At 33.8% G+C, this 20,087-nt stretch overlaps 1 protein-coding gene across 2 annotated transcripts in view; it reads right to left on the bottom strand.

Moving 5' to 3' along the window:
- LOC106664295 (fer-1-like protein 6) overlaps positions 1-20,087 on the bottom strand; it is a 41,182-nt gene that overhangs the window by 9,736 nt on the left and 11,359 nt on the right. Inside the window, exons 13-31 of one of the 2 annotated variants that reach the window (XM_014389894.1) lie at positions 12,624-12,785; positions 10,994-11,110; positions 10,590-10,722; positions 10,356-10,516; positions 10,206-10,288; positions 9,975-10,143; positions 9,720-9,915; positions 9,479-9,591; positions 9,219-9,422; positions 8,366-8,455; positions 8,182-8,313; positions 3,872-4,131; positions 3,658-3,813; positions 3,439-3,587; positions 3,257-3,387; positions 3,014-3,201; positions 2,730-2,956; positions 282-463; positions 119-219 (exon numbers count right to left, since the gene is read on the bottom strand). In XM_014389894.1, coding sequence (XP_014245380.1) covers positions 119-219; positions 282-463; positions 2,730-2,956; positions 3,014-3,201; positions 3,257-3,387; positions 3,439-3,587; positions 3,658-3,813; positions 3,872-4,131; positions 8,182-8,313; positions 8,366-8,455; positions 9,219-9,422; positions 9,479-9,591; positions 9,720-9,915; positions 9,975-10,143; positions 10,206-10,288; positions 10,356-10,516; positions 10,590-10,722; positions 10,994-11,110; positions 12,624-12,785 — 2,954 coding nt within the window. Of the gene's footprint in view, positions 1-118; positions 220-281; positions 464-2,729; positions 2,957-3,013; positions 3,202-3,256; positions 3,388-3,438; positions 3,588-3,657; positions 3,814-3,871; positions 4,132-8,181; positions 8,314-8,365; positions 8,456-9,218; positions 9,423-9,478; positions 9,592-9,719; positions 9,916-9,974; positions 10,144-10,205; positions 10,289-10,355; positions 10,517-10,589; positions 10,723-10,993; positions 11,111-12,623; positions 12,786-20,087 lie in introns of those variants that run through there. The other variant, XM_014389903.1, reaches the window with a different exon arrangement.

Here is a 20,087-nt window from a genome sequence, read left to right as displayed (position 1 = left end):
CACACTACACGTACCTCTTGTCGCCAATGCCCTTTTTATATATTATGTATATAGTTGCAAATATAAAATATCTACTGTACTGCGGACTACTGCATAATAGAGGTTTCTAATGTTTTACATTGGTTTAGGAAGAGCTAAAGGTCCACTTCTTCCATATCCAGCAGGATTTTTCTCTGCGTCTTCCAGTCTTAAGAGGACCATCTCGAGGTCCGCCCGCGCCTGTGAAATTTTTTTCATACTTACATATTGTTCTTTGTTTACTGATTTTAAAACATTCTTACAATAACGATTTCGCTCTTGCTCGATCCGCTTTTAATGGGCGTTGTGAATTCCCACCATCCTCTGATGTGTCGTTTTTGAAACAAGTCGATCGTTCGTTTATTTTTGATTGGATTAGAAATTGAACCTCCGAACAGCTTTATTGACGGTTCAGGAATTCGATGAAGATCCAAGGAAAGGGAGCCTTGAGTGAAGAATTAGCTCATTAATTATTTTATACAAAGTAAAACGCTTTTTGATCAAGTTGATTAGAAAATAATGTCACATTTTGCCTCAAAAGGTGAATAGGTCGAACGGCCCTGTTTGTTACTTATTTATTTAAAATCTTGCATTATTTTCAACGTAGAATCTTAAACTTTCGTTTGCCAGCACTAACTTAAACTTTGGTTAGTGCATATAATGGTTTGTGAAGCAATGCGATTAAGTACCAAAGCAGCAACTGAGAAAGTAGGCATATAGGCTACAATTTCTTTAATAAAAGGCGAAAGTTTATTAGTTATGAAGGTTGACCAGTGGGTGGACGAGTGGTTCGGCGTCCGACTCGTACTTACCACGCTAGCAGTTTGGGGTTCGAATCCCGACATACCCCATGTATTTTTAATCGTAAATAGTATGACGAAAGTATTGTAAATTGGTTTGACCCCCCTCGTCCGCCTCACCAAACGGGTAATTGAACGTTAAATCCTCCTGTATAACAAAATCGCTTTATTTAGTACTAAAATTTTGACTTAAAATTGTTTCTACTAAACAGCAATTTTTGAAAAATACTGCGCGGTTGAGAATATCTGATTCATAGAATGATTTTTGACCGTACATCTAGGACGAAGAGTGATTAAGTTTAATTATGGGGGGGGCTGTATGGGTGTGAGTGTCTTTGATGAATTATGATAATATTGAATTGAAGTAGGGATCTTTTTGGCTGTTCTGGTCGGTCGCTTTGATTTTCGCTACTTTTTTTTAATTTGCGTAATGTTTTAAATGGTATAAGTGATATTTATGAGTTATTGTTGTCAGTTTTTTTCGAGTCGGTCTTTTTGATCTTCGCTTTTTTTTCATTTTAAATTGTGTAACGTTTTAAATGGTATAAGTGATGTTTGTGAGTTATTGTTCGTAATTTTTTTTCGAGGCGGTATTTTGATCCTCTTTTTTTTTTCTTTTTAAATTGTGTAATGTTTCAATGGTGTAAGTGATGTTTATGAGTTGTCAGTTTTTTCGATTTTTTTTCGTTTTTTTCTTTTTTATTGATTGAACTTATTTATTAGCATGACTGTGTAATGTGAGAGAGCTGGAATATTGAGTACCCCATCTAAACTCATTTAGATTAGTCTTTTTTTTTCTTTTTAAATTGCATAATGTTTTAAACGGAGTAAGTGATGTTTATGAGTTATCAGTTTTTTGGGGTTTTTTTTCGAATCAGTCTTTTTGATCTTCGCTTTTTTTTCTTTTTAAATTGCATAATGTTTTAAACGGAGTAAGTGATGTTTATGAGTTATCAGTTTTTTGGGGGGTTTTTTCGAGTCAGTCTTTTTGATCTTCGCTCTTTTTCTTTTTAATTTGCGTAATGTTTTGAATGGTATAAGTGGTGTTTGTGAGTTATTGTTCGTAAGTTCATTTTTTTTCGAGGCGGTCTTTTTGATCTTCCCTTTTTTTTCTTTTTAATTCCTTAATGTTTTAAATGGTGTAAATGATGTTTGTGAGTTGGTGTCAGTTCTTTTCGAGTCAGTCGTTTTGATCTTCGCTCTTTTTTCTTTTTAATTTGCGTAATGTTTTGAAGTTTTTTTCGAGGCCGGCTTTTTGACCTTCGCTCTTTTTTGCACGTTTTGTAGTAGTTTCATATTTGTTTTTATTGTCGATGGTTCGTGGTTGTTTTCTATTGTGTCCCGTAATTATATTTTCCGTCCTGTCTGCCGATGTATTTTTCTCCGCATTCGCATATTAGTGTGTAGAGTATTTTCTTTTTTTTCTATTCAGTCCGTTTTGTAGTGTTTGGTTTATTTCTTCATTTTTTCTTTTTGATTGATTGAACTTATGAATGAATTTATTAGCATGAATGTGAATGTGAGAGAGCTACTGATGGAATATTGAGTCCCCCATCTAAACTCATTTAGATTAGTATATTATATGTGTAGGGGTGATGGAGGAATATGAGTACTCGACCAGCCTAACTGACTATGAGTCAGTTAGTACATAGGAAAGGAAGTATTTTAATGTAAGTGAGAATGTGAATGGATTTGGATTTGGAGACTGCGTTGGGGCTGAAATGATCAAGCTGTTTTTAGCCCCTGGAGCCCAACCCCGGCGGCTGGACGGATAACTCTGCCAACAGCCGAGGTTGGTGATTCTCGAGACCTGCCGGTATTTCATTGCCGGTATTGTCTGCACTAAAATTGATTTCCTGGAAATTTTTAAAAACATTATCCCCATTTTACCCTCTAGTGCTCAAATATTACCTAGATATTCGTTCGGACAAATTCTTGAGTTGTCCCAAAGCTGAAGGTAAAGGACTGGAGGAATTTTCGCTTTCGTTTCCAATTTCCCTTGCTTTTTCAAATTAGTTATGAACCCTTCTCGGTGGTACGCAAACTGGTAAATGAACCTCCAGTTGAAAAGTCCGTCGCCAATCCACGAACGGAAATGCACGTCGGTTTGCTGCATGTCTTCTTTGCCTTCTATCCAACTGTGAGACGGAAATCAAATTAAAAATTTCAGTTTAATTAAGTTAATTAGGTCGTACGCTTTGACGAATAGGTCGCAATATTGATGGTAGAAATCATTAGCCAATAAAGAATACGTTCTAGACGTTGACCATAAGATAACCCTAAGTTCGAATTCATCAGGCGCTCTAGGACTGATGTCAACCGGAGGAGGAATAAAATTTCCAACATATTTGGGAAACATGTCAACCCACATTTCTAATTTTCCCTATAAAAAATGTAATCTTACATATAAAAATTAATAAAAGTGAATTTTTGTTTACCTGTTCGATACCTGGTTCTGAATTGTTGAACAGTGACCTTGTTTCTACATGTTCTTTGAGCAGATGACATCCGACTATAGGTATGGTATGCCAGTTTCTTAAAACGGATAATGCCAAGCACTCTCTCTTGTCTAATAAATAAATAAATTGTAATTGTGTTTATTTAGCTTAAAAACACCTACCTCCTTTCTTCTGAGACGTGAAGAAAGTTCGTTTGGCCACTTTAACCGAATCGACTTCATACTTAGGGCTTTGCAAATTATAAGTGAGGCATAGCCATTCTAGAATTTCTGTCGGCCGATAAATATCTCTCCATGCGTTATAACCATTTCTGAACTCAAAGATTTTAAATAAGACAAATTTATGAAAGATTGACATTATAGAAAAAGACGCATTCTCACGTATGGTATAATTCTTGTAATCCGCATGTCCCTCTATGCATGGAATAATATCTGTTTTCTATATCTATCTTTGTTTCTCCGATTAATTGACGGCCGTTCATTACACGAATCATTATAAAGTAATCGTGATGAAGGCTCACTGAGAACTCGAAATGCCTGAAGTTTTAAAACCAAGGAGTATTTAATCTCCTTTAAGTCGTTAAGAAAGACTTACTTGCCGAAAACAGGTTCGTAATCTTGTGATATTAGTTTGTCTTTGTCTGTAATAGTTAAAGACGGAGTTTCGATTTCAATGTACGTCTCCAAATTACCCATCCTCCTTGGGTTGTGAAGCTGATAGGCCCTCACGACATAAACCCGTACGGTTAAATCGACAATCTCATCCGACAAAGATCCGAAGTAACCCCATTTTGGATCCATTCCTGTCTTTGTGACATAATCATCATCAAAATGTTCGTATACAGCTATTGCTCCCTGCAACAAATATATATACTGTCACAGATGTACAAATCACTCAAGTTTCTTATACTGGTATGCCACATTCATTATTTACATAATATATTAGACATACTTTAGACGATAGTACTGAAAATTGGATTATTATTTTTTATTATCTTAGGTATTTATCTAGTTTTAAGTCATTCATAACAAGTAGCATAAACATCTCCAAACATCTGTCTGCTGGGAAACCATCAGACTATGCCAATACACCTTTCACTTTTGATTATTTCGGTTTTTTTCTTTTTGTTTCACTCTAGTGACATGATACATAAACCAAATTGTCAGAGTAGTACCGACATCTGATGGAGCTAGACACTACCATAAAAACCTTCGCTCACTATCAGTTTTACATCAATTAATCCAAAACTTGTTATATAAACTTGGTAGTGGTTGGGGTACCCAGCCCACAAGTCTTCTTTTATAGCTGCTTATTTTGTCATGGCAGAACAGAGCTTAACAGTTTTAAATGTCATTAACTTTGGGAGAATATTGATGTTGGTATGGTATAGTATGGTATGGTGAAAAAGATACTAGGAAGCGGGGTTTGTACTCCCAAGGCACTGCAGCCTTCTGGCTTATTGTACCTTCCTAGTTCCTTAGTTCAGTGCAATAGACTCAATCCTTCTCCTTAGAAGTGCCAGGTCATTGAATGTCACTGCTGCAATTTGATTCCCTAAGTTTTTTCTGCAGTTAGGTTAAATCTCCATTGAGCTGTTGTTTTGCATTCTAAGATGATATAAGTGGCTGTTTCCTCCTCCTCATTACATAATCTGCAAATGGGATCATCGTTGTATATGCCCATGTTGTGTAGATGTTTTCTCAGATGCCAGTGACCTGTTAGTAATCCTACCACCCCTCTGAGTTTGACCCTCTCCAATTGCAGCAGTGCTTTTGCCAGTTTTGGTGAGGGTTGGTTCATCATAAGTTTACTGTCTAGCACCGCTAGAGTTTATCCACTTCTCCTTTTGTTTTGTTTGGATCCATTCTGCGATGGAGGATTTTATATTTGTTTTTGTTATCCCAAGAATAGGTTCGGGGCCTATGTATGGTCTTGCAGATCCTCCTCTGACCAGACTGTCTGCTTTCTCGTTACCCAAAATTCCCCTGTGCCCTTGCACCCGAGATATCATTAGGTTGTTGTGTTTCCCCAGGTTTGGAGATTTGGGATGCATTCACCTTCTGTCTTATTGTACCTACCTAGTTCCTTAGTTCAGTGCAATAGACTCAATGCTTCTCCTTAGGTCAGATCATTGATTGTCCCAGCAACAATTTTAGTTTGTTCGTATGTTAGGTTAAATCATTAATGAGCTGTTGCTTAGCTTTCGAAGATGGTATGGACGGCTGTTTCCTACTCCTCATTACATAATCTGCAAATGGGAACAGAGTTCTACAGGCCCATGTTGTGTAGATGTTTTCTCAAATGCCAATGACAGGTTAGTAGTCCTATCACTCTTCTGAGTTTAGTCCTCTCCAGTTGCAGCAATGATTTTGCCAGTCTTTGTGGGGGTTGTTTCATCATAAGTTTACCATGCCTAGCACCGCTAAAGTTTAACCACTTCTCCTTTTGTTTTGTTTGGATCCATTCTGCGATGGCGATGGAGGATTCTATATTTGTTTTTGTTATCTCAAGTATAGGTTCAGGACCTATGTAGTCTGTCTGCTTTCTCGTTACCCAAAATTCCTCTGTGCCCTGGCACCCGAGATATCATTAGGTTGTTGTTTCCCCAGGTTTTGGAGATTTTGGATGCATTCACTGATTAATTTTGATGTGATTATTTTACATGCTAATACTTTAATGGCTGCTTGGCTATGAGACCTTATGAGGATTTTTTTGTCAGTGTAACCTCTTTTAAGATTTTTCAGGGCACAAGCATTGATGGCAGTGGTATTTCTGCTTGTAAGACCGAAGTGTACTTCCCTAATGAGTTTGATTGCTCTTGTTTTGGGCTTGTACAATAAATACCCGATCGAGTTCCTTCGTTTGTTTTGGAGCCATCTGCATACCATATCATTGTATCTGATGATCTCCTGTGTTCTTCCTCTCCTTTATAGTCCGTTGAGACTTTATAGAAAGTTGTGAAGATTGTTTCCAGGAGCAATTAGATGTTAGTTGTTATTAATTAGGATATCTATACTATTGTTCTGGTTTATTTTATTTAGAGCCCACTTACTAACATGCATTACCATTCTTCTTAAAATGTCTTTATTGTGTTACCATTCTGAAAGTAAATTATGCACTGAAGTCTAGCTTATTTTAAATATATTTCAGTAGATTTTCGGTAAGACTAGGAAATGCTATTTCTTCATCTAAGGGTGGCAAAGAGAATATTATATTATTATTGGGTTGTCCGGAAAATAATGCAGGATTTTAAGTTTTCATTAAAAAAAATCTATATAAAATATTCTGTTTACGTTTACAGGATTACTCATTTGTATGAATGTCAACACTTATTAATCCTCTTCCAAATGATATTGTTTGTTTACCTCTGTAGCATTCCGCTACTTGGAAATAATTCAGTCATCCTTATAATGTCAAAGCGAGAATTTCGTACGATTTTCTTTTACGAGTTTAAACTCGGCCGAAGCGGAGACCAAACGGCTAGAAACATTAACCAAGTCTGGGGCGAGGGTTGTGTTAATGAGTGCACTGTGCAAAGGTGGTTTAAAAAATTTCGGGAGGGAGATTTCAGCCTTGAAGATGAAGAAGGTCGTGGAAGGCCTTCCTCTCTTAATGATGATGTTCTGCGATCAGTGGTGGAAGAAAACCCCAAAACAACTGTTCGAGAACTTGCAGAGCAACTCAAAGTCAGTAAAACGACCGTCGCTGACCACCTCAAGGCGATTGGAAAAGTGAAAAAACTCGAAAATTGGGTTCCACACTCATTAAACGATCGCCAAAAAATCAGCGCTTTGATGTTTGTGCATCACTTCTTTGTCGAAACAAAAATGACCCATTTTTGGCCAGAATTGTTACATGTGACGAAAAGTGGATTCTCTACGATAACACTAGACGTTCTGGACAGTGGCTCGACAAAGGAGAAGCTCCAAAGCCCCCAACTCATCAAAAAAAGGTAATGGTTACGGTATGGTGGGCTTCATTTGGTTTAATACACTACAGCTTCTTAAATCCTGGCGAAACCATCAATGCTGAATCATACTGTAACCAAATTAATACCATGCATCAGAAATTGGCAGTAATGAAGCCCTCTTTGGTCAATCGGAAAGGGCCCATTTTGTTGCATGACAACGCTCGACCACATGTGTCACGTGTAACGTCACAAAAATTATTGGAGCTTGGCTATGAAACTTTGCCTCACCCACCCTACTCTCCGGACCTCTCGCCTACTGACTACCATTTTTTTAGACACCTGGACCACTACTTACAACACATAATATTCAAAAATCAAACGGAACTGGAAAATGCATTTATTGACTTTATCAATTCTAAAAATTCTGAATTCTACTCAGACGGAATTAATAAGTTACCAACACGTTGGGAGAAAATTATTTTGATTAAAGAACATTGCTTTAAAGTAACTAGTTTCTTTTTTTTTGTTTAATACCAAAATCCTGCATTATTTTCCGGACAACCCAATAGAATATTTGCCAAAACACATCTCTATATTCACAGGGCAAAGGTACTTGTGACAATACATTACTGTCTCATCTATAAACTCTTTCTTAATGCCAAGAAGATGGAAGTTTTTTATGGGGACACTTCATCACAGCTATGACCAAATGATCATAATTTTGACCATGATTATGAATATATATAAGTTATGTATCATCATTTCTGACCATCCTGATCTGCTTATCAATGATGCATCTCCCAAAATAGTAACTATCAATTTAAGTGGGTGAAAACAATATATCTAAACTGAAGAACCCAAAATATAAAATAAATGTTTATACATCTATCAATCTATCATAGTGCTAAATGTAGAATAGAACTTTTACTAAAATAATAATAACAATAATCTCACTTATTTTTCCTTATGAACTGAATAAAATCAATAAATCAACCTTAAATTTCCCAACGATGTGTTTCGGCTCTGCTGAAAATATTCTTCGTTCGCGTTTACTTATGTCGAAAGTCCTTAGGACATCATTAAAACCATCGAATATAGGTAATTTTTCAAGTTCGCATGGGTAAACCTGCAAAATATTGATAATGAATCCAAGCCCAGTGTAAATGTAAAATTTACACCTCAAGTTTGGAAATTTTCTTTTTACGCTTTTTCAACTCGGTTTGTTGGCCTTCATGTCTTATCTTTTCTCCGGTGATGTTTCCTCTACTCTAAATGAAAACAAGATAGATCATTTTAATTGTTTTTATCACATCAATCCATTTGGACTTCTTGGTTTACTAAACAATTAAGATAACTAATTATTTAATAAAATAATTCAAAATATTTGTGATTTATCCATATTTCACAATAAATGATTTTTTTTTGTTTTTTGTTTATGTACCACTTTTTCTTTTTAATTTTCCATTGAAAATTGAAATATTTTTGCTAATTTTCTACAATATTGGGTTTTTCATTAACTTTGTATACTTTTATTTAGGATGAACCCAATAAAATGCAGTAAAACTTGTACTAGGTCATTATTGATTTGTAGATCCCATTTTCACTAAAAAGAAGAATGTATGCAAGTGAGTTAGGGTAAAACTACATGCACAGAGATCTCAAGTGGTCTTTTGTTGTCATAGCCCTAGAACCTAACTTTAGGCATGAATGTACATGACCAAGGTCTAACCTCGAACCACCAAACATCAGAGTGGGTGATTCTCACGAGTTGCCAAGAGATTCGTGGGTTGAATTCTACATGTAGGTGTCAATAGCTTATATAATTTAATTTAATTGTTGAAATAAACTTAATTAAATCTGATAGTTCATTAAATATTCGTTTTTGTATTGACATCAAAATGAGCTACTCCTGCAATCTGTTACAGTTTTTCATAACTAGTCACTTACTCCAAGAATTCTATTTTTCTTCTTTTTTTTTAAATATTGTGAAACTAATTTTACAAAATATGCAAAAATATTAACATTTATTACCTTTTTATTTGAAATATCATCTGTACAGTCAAAATATTTGGTCCACCAGTCAAAATATTTTTCATTTAGATCGGGATGTTTAATTAGCTTTGCATCCATTTTCAAAGGTTGGTATTCAACCGATTGTTGCCTGTAGCCAAATCTAGATGCAAATTCACTCAACTTCTGTTTCACTTTTTGAGCAAACAACGGTTCAATTGTCTCCTAAAACCATTCTTTCCTGATACATTATTTAATTTAAAAACCTGCTTACAGCTTACTGAAACATCTTGTTGCTTTAAGCTTAAATTTTGAATAAGAGGTGTCATTTCTGACGTATCGCATTCATTGTCAGTACAGTATTCTTTTCTATGGTAATTAGGTGAAAAACTAACTGGAATATAATAAAATTTATTAACATCATAAGTTTAATAAATTATTAAAACATTAATTGACCTTTCTTTACAAGAAATATTGGTCACTTGTAACTTTATGCCTGAACTACTTTTTTTTTTTACTTACAAGAAACTTTCTTTGGTTGTTTCTCAGATATCTGGCTTCCAATTTGCATCCAATCATCAGTTCTTACTAGACGAACTTTCACCTCTTGAACATTTTTGATTGTGTGACTTCCAATATATTGAAATTTGCCGTGGCTTTTACTGTTAAAAAGTCTAATGACCAGGGGCGGTGCAAAGATGACGTTTTGTGGTATTTCCTAAATTATTAATATTTACTACTAAATACTAAAAAATATTCTTTGTTTTGTTACAGTACCACAGTTGAAAACGCAGGGAACTTTGAAAAATTGGGGAAATTTAACGAATTCTTCAAAGCTTGAGATTCGAGTACGGCTTCACCACAATTCACGATTACTTTTGGGTGGTCAACTTTGGGTAAGTTTTTATGACTAGCATTTCGAATCCCCCAAAATAACACTTCCAATCTATAAAACCACATTATTAAATAACATGACAATCAAATTATGTTAAACATTTTATATTTTGCCTGTATTTCACGGTCTTTGGCTGAATATAGTTTGGAATATTTTTCACCAATTTTGAATCCACAACAGATTGCTGATCCTTTTTCTGTGTATGCATTTAAAATTATGCAATTACCCTTTTTACAAGTTTTAATTGAAATGTTATTACGTACCTCAATTAATTCGAATATTGCTAAAATTTCCCCTTTTGTGTTATTTCCAAGTGCAACTTTATACCATTTCAATGCTGGAGGATGTGAATTTCCTAATAGCTCGTGTGCTAAATATACTTCAGGTTTGCAAAAGATTCTGCCCATGAGAGTCTTTAGATTATCTGGAAAAGTGATGTGCATAACAATTTGAACAATCCTTCTTTAAATAATAATAATAATAATAATAATTTTTACTCGATCTGTGATTCCAAATTTGAACTACAACAGGTATCGGTTGGTTTTTGTAGTATGCTGGCTCACCAGAAAAATATACATTGTCCAGAATCAGAGTTTCTTTCCAAACTGGGCAGATGGTTTTTTCTATAATCTGTAATTTCATATGGAGGGAAAAAATTTAAATAAACTCTGTGAAGCAATAGATAATTTGATTTGGGGACTGAGGTAGCTAATGATCATGAAAGACTGCCAGCTTTTAGACACCCCTAAAATTTGATTCCAACTCATATGCTATATACATGCTACATGGAATCATGCTAATATGTTAAAGCTTAATGCCATTAAAAAAGGATTATAATTTATTATTTATTAATTATAATTTATTTTAATATTTCTTAGCAAAAGATTAGAAAAATACTCACTGATGAACTTGTGCTTTTGGCGCCAATGTGCACACTGATAGATATTTTACAGTTTCCTTCTATGTCATCGCACGGTTCAAACCGTCCATGATAAATATGAGCCCGAAAAAGAAATTTCTACAAGCCAACATTTTTAAAAATGAAATGTATACTTTTTACTAGCAATCTAAAATTTAATATACAGAAATAATTCTTCTTATAAAAATATACATTGCAGTGAAACTGCTTCTAAAGTTGTAATTGCTTTTTAACATTAGATTTTTTCTAATTGAGCTGGGTAATTTTTAAAAGCTTGAATTTGATTTTAATTATTAATTTTATGGCAAATAGGTCTGACTAATTTTAGTTAATAAGATTACATAACATTTTATTAAAATTGAATCAAATAATCTAAAATTGTGCTTCATTTGTACTAACTTCGATCGAGTCTGGCACTCGGGCTTGCTTTGGAAACTGAGGAACATCCTTCCATCTTATACTGAGATCTTATCTGACAGATCGATTTTGTCGAGTCCGTCAGGGAACTGAATTCTCACTTTATAAGGGTGGGTGTTCCTCAGGGAAGCATACTTGGCCCTTTTCTATTTTCCATATACACTGCAGATATTCCTACACATGTTAACATTTCGACTCACACATTCGCTGATGATACAGCGATTCTTACATGCAATTCAGACCCCTCAATTAACACTCAACACTTACAACAACACCTGAATGAATTAACAGTATGGTTCACAAAGTGGAGAGTAAAGGTAAACCTAACAAAAAGCACACATATCAATTTTACCTTACGTAAATATATCTTTCCTGCGGTGAGTGTAAATAGAATTCCATTGCCTACAACTGACTTTGTGCATTATCTTGGACTTTTCATGGATTAACGACTAACTTGGAATCCCCACACAAGACTGAAAAGACAGCAAACAAACCGACGTTATAAATTGTTAAAAAGACTACTCGACTCACGATCAAAATTAGACCTTGAAAATAAACTTTTAATTTACAAGACAATGATTAGACCTCTCTGGGTGTATGGTTGTGAAGTGTGGGGCTCAACCAAGGATTCCAATTCCCAGCGTCTCCAATCAATCCAATCTAAAATTCTCCGTCAAATTATAAATGCTCCTTTTTACGTTTCAAATTACACTATCCATAAAGACCTACAGATCCCGTTTGTACATGAACTCATCAAAACCCGATATAAAAAATTTCATCAATCACTGAACACATACAGTAATCTATTCGTACGAAATTTACCACTTCCAACCCTACCTGAAAATCCTCCAAGACGATTGAAGCGAAAGTGGCCCCGAGACCTTCTCATTGTGTGAAGACTGAACAAGATATCAGTGTGAAGGAGTGTTACCACTGGGCAACTTCTCCTACAAGAACCTCAAATGATAATTCAACATATACAAACATATTTACTTAATACATCACTTGTAGTTGTAAATACCAAAAAAAATGTAATAAAAAAAAAATTGTACCAAAATATCAATTTAACATCACATAACATAAATTTATGCATTAGATGGAATTCTCTTGAACCAGAACAAAAGCAATCACATTCAACACATATTGTTTATAACATTATTGAATAAATTAATAAATCCAATTGAAAAGGACTAACAGACTGTTCGTAGTACTCGATAGTTGGAGGTATCTTTGTTATCTTGGATAAATCCATGCATCCAGGAGGAATCTCCCTCAAAGCAAATCCGATGGATTTAAAAAGGCCAAACCACAAGAATATATTTGCTCTGCCATATATACCAACTGAATCTTTTTTCATCTGAAATGTAAAAAAAATGTATATATATGAGGACCATAAAGAAATTGCCAAAATATTGTTATAATGTTCAAACTGTTGTCAATTAAAATGATAATAACCAGATAGTAAGTCAAGTTAGTAGTAAGAGTAGATGATTTTCTTTCTTTATGCTTTTATAGTTTAAACAAATTATAAATCATTTAGTGTTAATGAAATTGAAACTATTTGGAAGTTAGTCTGCAGATTAATTTTTGAAAAATACCTATTCCCAAAATAAATATATATGATTATTCAAATTATTATAAATAAGGTAGCAATTTTTAAATTAAAACACATTTCTTCTCCGTCATTATACTGATAAAATCAATTAACCTATGAATAAATATATATGCTGATATTAAATTTTAAAAATCAACAATGGAGTTGACAATATAAATATTAGTGAACTTTTGTTGTGGACACCAACAAGGTTGTAACCTCAGCCCTTCACTATTTAATATTTTTATTAATAACTTAAAAGACAGTTTAGTAGAAAGTATAATGATTTGAAATTATTACTATTTGAAGATGATGTGATTATATTGGATGAAACCCAAAATATTTATAAAAAAATGATAGATCAGTTTATAATTAAAATTATATTGACAGTTGGGAACTTAGTATCAATCTGGACAAATCAAAAATAATGATTTCCCATAAGGATGGTGACCGCTACAGCAGGAACAAAGTTTGGATGTTGAAATTGTATAGACATAATATAAATATCTAACAGTGGATATTTCTCCAACTCTTTCATACAGCCATTACTGGACAAAAACATCACAACAGGCTCTTCTAGGCTTAAATTCCATTTGGTTTAAATTCATAGCTAATGAGGGCATAACCCTAAAGGCTAAGTTCAATGTTTTCAAAGCCATTTCTCTCTCCGTCTTACCTATGGCTGCCAGGTTTGAGTATATCGTTATTCTGACGCCATTGAAAGAGTTTAGAAAGTGTTTTTTAAAAACCCTTAATTACATGTTTTATGTTGAAGCCAAATGCCTTTTGATCCATGTTTTTACTTTCTTTCTCTATTGTAGATGTTTATTAAGGGTTCTGGAACTTCAGTCATCTCGTTAACCTAATGTTTAGTGGCCTCTTAAGTAATTAAGAAGAAATTTTGGCAAGCCAGTTCGAAAAGCCTCAGCATATCACCTAATAAGCTTACTTCCCATCATGTCCAAAGTATTTGATAAATTTCTCCTTAATTTATCGTAGTAAATTAAATTAATTAAAAAATTAAACTCCTCCTTCACCCAAATCATCAGTTTGCCTTTCGCCCCCATCATTCCACCGTCTAACAAATATTTCATGCAATAGACCAATATCCTCCAATCTTGAGTGTAAAAAGAATACTGTACGGGCCTTTCTTGGTGTGACACAAGGGTTTCCTGTACAAATTAATGCGTGTCCTTCCAAATATCCTCTACTTAATCCTCCGCTCTTATCTAACAGAGTTTCTTTTGAGTCTGACAAGGCTCAGAATACTGCATTCTGATTGTGGGGATACCACAGGGCCATGTGCTCTGACAATCCTGTAGATGTTCCCCCTAAACCTTTTGCCAAAAACACAGCTGTACTATAGCCTAACCCCGATCCTGCAGTTGCTTCAGAAGGGGCATATCACATGTATGTCAGATTAGTGTAGACAATGGAAAATTACATTACGTATTCCTATCCCCAAATCAGACTGCGTACGCTACCTTGGGTTCAGACTAGACTTATGCTTAGTGTGGAATCAGTACATATGACTGAAACAACCTAAACAAGACCTAATCAGACACTACAAACTTATAGAATGACAATCTAAGCTTTCGACGAAAAACAAATTTCACAAAACAAACTGCTACTACAACCAATATGGGACATATGGACTAGAATTGCTTTTTTTAAATAAAATTTTCTGTAGTCTATTGTATTAGTATATTTTATAATAATTCACTGCTACTACAACCAATATGGGACATATGGAATAGAATTGCTTTTTTTAAATAAAATTTTCTGTAATCTATTGTAATAGTATATTTTATAATTCCTTTTTTTTTAATTTTGTATCAGAAGAAACTAAATTTTATTTTCTGTTTGGATATCAGTTTAGTTGATTTAATTTTATTTTCTGTTTGGATATCAGTTTAGTTGATTTAATTTTATTTTCTGTTTGGACATCAGTTTAGTTGATTTAATTTTATTTTCTGTTTGGATATCAGTTTAGTTGATTTAATTTTATTTTCTGTTTGGACATCAGTTTAGTTGATTTAATTTTATTTTCTGTTTGGATGTTTTGGATTTCAGTTTAGTTTTATTTTCTGTTTTTATTTTCTGTTTGGATATCAGTTTAGTTGATTTATTGATTTATTTATTTTGCACTTTAATTTAAATTTTTGGTCACTATATTTTTTTTTGTATTCAGTGTCTTTTGTTTGCCCAAAAGGATTTGAACTATTGTCATTTTTGACACTTTTTATTGACTTTTGTTTTTAAAAAAATCGACGTGGGTTTTTAAAAGTAAATTCATAACTTATTTGGATGTTTTGGGAAATTACACTCATCATTTTCATGTTTTTTTAATATTTAGTTTTTATTATCTACACTTTTTTTAAAGATATATGACCATTTTGCATTTGCCGACAAGCTGCATGGCCAAGAAGATTTTTTTTACTCTTCTATTTTTACTTTTGTATTTATTTTTAAAAAAAGTTTCTATCTATCACTGGAGTTTTATCAACTTGATAAAATGTTCACGATTTGTTTTGTCCACGTAGTTTCGAAGATGTTAATGACTAGCGTAACGTTTTCTTTAGTGTGGGAAAAACATATGAATAGAATAGGGGTCATCGGTGTTAACTGAATTAAACATCCCATACATTCAATACCCTTAAATCGTGCGAACGTGAACTTAAAAGTTTGAATTGAAACATGCCTGTAGCTAGAAAAAAATAAAACTATTTGACTGTCTGTGCAGTTAATTATGATAGTTGTAAAATTTGTACATTTAGGATGTGTTTTTTCTTTTCGAAATTTTAAAGAAATCAGTGGCAATCTTAAAATGTCTAGAGGTCTAAGTTAATTAATTTTGTTTTAATTTTTGTCTACGATCTATTATTTGAAATGTGAGCTGAAATTTTCAAAATCCAACTTTTTCCACCAAAAATGACAAAATTTTCCATTCTCTTTATTGCATTGAAATTCTGTCAGCTGTTCAGAATTTTGAAAAAGCTGAAATACCCAGAGCTTTAAATGAGAAGATTTGGTAAAAAACTCGTCAATTTTTAAATTTTAAAGTTTGAATCCAAAGTCTGTTACAAAACGTTAAACACCTCGTTATATTTAAAATGAAATCGAAAATTTAACTGGGCAAAAAGAAATTCTTTAAAAATTAAGAATCTACCTTGAAAATATTATTTTATGTTTGGCCAGTCCTAATTAAGTGTAATCTGGTCTGTAGATAAAAATTAAAGTAATGTTCACATAGGTTTGCTAGGTAGAAATGGTTATTTTTTTCTAGCAGGCTGAGAACTGCTACGAACGGACAACTTGTTAGAAACTTAGTTTGTATACACCGAAATGCTTTATAAGTTTACTTTCTTCGGTAAATTATTTTTGTTAGATATAAATGTGCAAACGTTCATGAGAAAGCTAGTCTTTGTTGTCTAGGTGACGCGGCAAAATTTGTTGCAACGGTCAAAGCATTGAAATTTCTTTTTGGAAAAGATCAAATGCATCGAGTCAATTACGAGTTCGATACGAATTACTGTTTTCGTACAAGGCAGAACAAAAATGATCGGAAATGACCTAACTTAACATTTCGCAGACCATATGAAGAATGCCCGTACTTTAGTACAAACTAAACTGATTTCTCACAGAAAAACTATAAAAACAAACGAAATATTTAATAAGAACTTGTCTGTGACAATGAACTATTTTGATTACGAATTATAAGATGGTTTAGGTCAATTGATAAGCATCTATCAACGTCAAACTTAAGCGTACCTGCGATTTAAGACTAGTTCATCAAAACTTATACAGGGTCCAAAAACCATAAAAACAAAAAAGGCAATACGAACGTGTATACAACTATGAATAATTTAGATTTCAAGTTTTATCGGTGTTTTAAGTCATGAGTAAGCATGTACGATGTATACATAAAAGGCACACTTGTGATCTTAACAGTAAATAAAATAAACTGGATATTTCTTACAAAAAGCATAAAAATAAAATAAAATATGCAGTAAGGACTTGTCTAGAACAATGAATGTATTCCGATTTCACGTTGTGTCGGTTGGTTAAGGTCAATCAGGTACTATTCCTACAACATGTAACGAGTGTGTTTCTGTGTCTTGTATGAGTGAATGTATTTATTGGTGTGAATGGAGAGGGGCTGATGGTCATGTATCTTCTCCATCGCTTCTCAGGTTATGTGTATGACTTGGGCCGATGGAGGAAATTTCATAAAATACCCCATCGACCCCAAATTAGAGTAGTCTATTATAGGGAACAGGTAGATGGAGGAATATCGAGTACTCCATCTATCAAACAGTATGACTGCGATCAATATATATATAGGTATGAATGTATTTATTGGTGTGATTGTGCATCGAGTGTGTAGCGGTATTTCGCTAGTGCTTCGGGGCTGAAATGACCAAGCTCTCGGATGCCCTGTCAAAGAAAAAAAACATGGAACGAGTCCTAAGACATGTTCTTGCCAATAAATTTATAATAAAAACAGGAAGACGGGAACGGTCGTTATTTGAAAAATAATCAGCCTTCTAAACAACAAAGTCCCCAACAACTCTATCGGCACCATAAAAAAAAATCTGTTACTGGGTTTCTGAAATCGAAACTAGATGGATTCAAAATTGACTACAATACCCATTTAACGGATGTGGATCCGGGAGTGGTAAAGGCAATTTTACAAGAAACAATTAGGGACAAATGGAAAGATGCTCATGTTATCTATACAGATGGATCAAAAATAAATGGAAGAGATGTGTGGGATCCAGTTCACTCCAAGGCCATTGAATGCAGTTACCGAACATCCTGACAGTTTCAGCAGAGCTAATTGCAATTGGGCGAGCTCTGGAATAGGCTGATGAATAAGAACATTGCAATTTGACAGATAGCAAAAGTGCATTACAACTGTTGGACAACAAAAGAAATAGGCTCTCCTATAATAGCACATGCCGTCTGAGTGAATGTATTTATTAGCGTGAATGGCGAGGGGTGAGGGTGAAATATAACGTCATTGTCGCCCCTCGAACATTGAGAGCGTAAGAGTGTGTGCTCGGGGTCGATGGCGGAATATTTATGAAAGTAGTCTATCGACCCAAATCTAGATTACTTTGAGTATAGGGTCGGTGGAGGAATATCAAGTACTCCACCGACCAAACGGAATGAGTGTACTGTATTTATGTGTATGAATGTATTTATTTGAATAAATGTAGTGTTTGAAAGGGTAACTAGATTATAGACGTAGTTGGGGGCTGAAATGACCTAGATGACGGAAGCCCCAGTAAAAAAAATATAGCACGCCTTCAAATATCGTCCCATTTAGAAAGGTCGTATACCCAAGGTAAAACGGTATACTTTGCGTGGATAAGAAGCCATATAGTGATCGAGGGAAATGACAACAAACTAGACTTATTGGCTAAGAAAGCTACAATCGACGGGATAGTAACAGAGATGAAGATACCCGAAAGTGATATGACTAGCCTTAGAAGGAATAAACAATGGGAGCACAAATAATAGCCAGTGAAAAAGGAAAATTCTATATTAGATTAAGAGGGACAAAAGAGTGGATGGACCCATGGTTCAGTAAAGAGTTAACAGTTAATAAGAAAAGGATATACAGGTTGAGATCCGGACATGTCATACGTAATTCATACCTGTACAAATTAAGCATAAAAATGTAACATCATGGCATATAATTATGAACTGCCCTAAACATAGTAAACATAGGAACGACTTGTTTGAAAAAGTGACAAGCTTGGTGAAATTTGATACCATTGAGTCCATTTGATAATGTCAAGATACTAAGCTTAGAAGACCTAAAAATATGTAATATATGTATAAATTTATAAAAAAGGCAAAAATTAAATTTTAATAGCGACAAATGAATTGGGGTTATTTGGGATGGTCGGGTCTGGTGGGGTCGCTCTCGCGGTCGACCGTTGGCTGTGGCTGAAAGGCTGATAAAAAAAAAACATGAAAATGATATCTCTCAGAAAAACCATAAAATAAAATACTGAATGACTTGTCTACGACAATGAATTGATTTCGTGTTACGATTTACATGTTTGGGTTTATTAGTAGGCATGTGTACTATGTCTACGTCAAAATCAAATATACTTGAGACCTTATCACTAGATCAACTAAACAGCTATTAGTTACGAATAAATTATACAGATAAATACAATATTCCATTAAAACTTCACTACAACAATGAACTATTTTGATTTAGATTAGTGTTTTAGACCAATGAGTAGGCAACGTCTTCATCAGGTTCAAGAATATTTCAATGTTGACCCTAGGTTAACTAAATTGACGTCTTGGAGGAAAATACTTTAAAAAATCAAATAAATAAAATATTCAATAAGCACTTGTACACAATGAACTATTTCGATTTAAGTAAAAATTAGTGTTTTAGGCCAATGAGTCGGCAACGTCTTCGTCAGGTTCAAGCATATTTCAATGTTAACCCTAGGTTAACTAAATTGACGTCTTGGGGAAAATACGCCTACGTCAAAACAAGCAATTTTCAATCTCCAAGCATAGTAGACGCTAAGTCAAAAAATTGATAGATTTCCGAAAAACCGCAAAAACCAAATAAAATAATCAATAAATACTTATTTACAATATGAACTATTTTCTTGAGTAGCCATCTAAAAAATAATAGTAATTTTTATTGCTTGAAATCTGTAACTAATGAGACTCCGTACAAAATACGGTACAAAATTCGATATATTTCACGACTCAAAATTACTTGAAACAAAGAAACATTAATTAATTACAGAATATATACAGAATATAACCAATAATAAACAGATCTCAAAGGAAGCTACGATCAACGTATAAAAAATTACTTTCATCATTGCCCCACTAATAAATCTAGATCAAAATGTCTCTTTTGGGTTTCGGTTTACCAAGTTGCCATGGATTTCAATTAAGAAGAGAAAAAACTTAAAGGTCCAACAGTGTTTATGGTGAAATGCCGCAATAACCAAACTAATCGGTACAAATTATAGAATCATTATCCAGCAAAAAAAGTTTAAATTTGCAATCAGATCA

This window comes from Cimex lectularius, unplaced genomic scaffold (assembly GCF_000648675.2).
Source record: "Cimex lectularius strain Harlan isolate CLEC.00 unplaced genomic scaffold, Clec_2.1 scaffold150, whole genome shotgun sequence".
In the NCBI taxonomy this organism is placed as follows: domain Eukaryota; kingdom Metazoa; phylum Arthropoda; class Insecta; order Hemiptera; family Cimicidae; genus Cimex; species Cimex lectularius.
The sequence above is the reverse complement of the archived record's forward strand: the minus strand, read 5'-3'. Positions and strand labels throughout refer to the sequence as shown.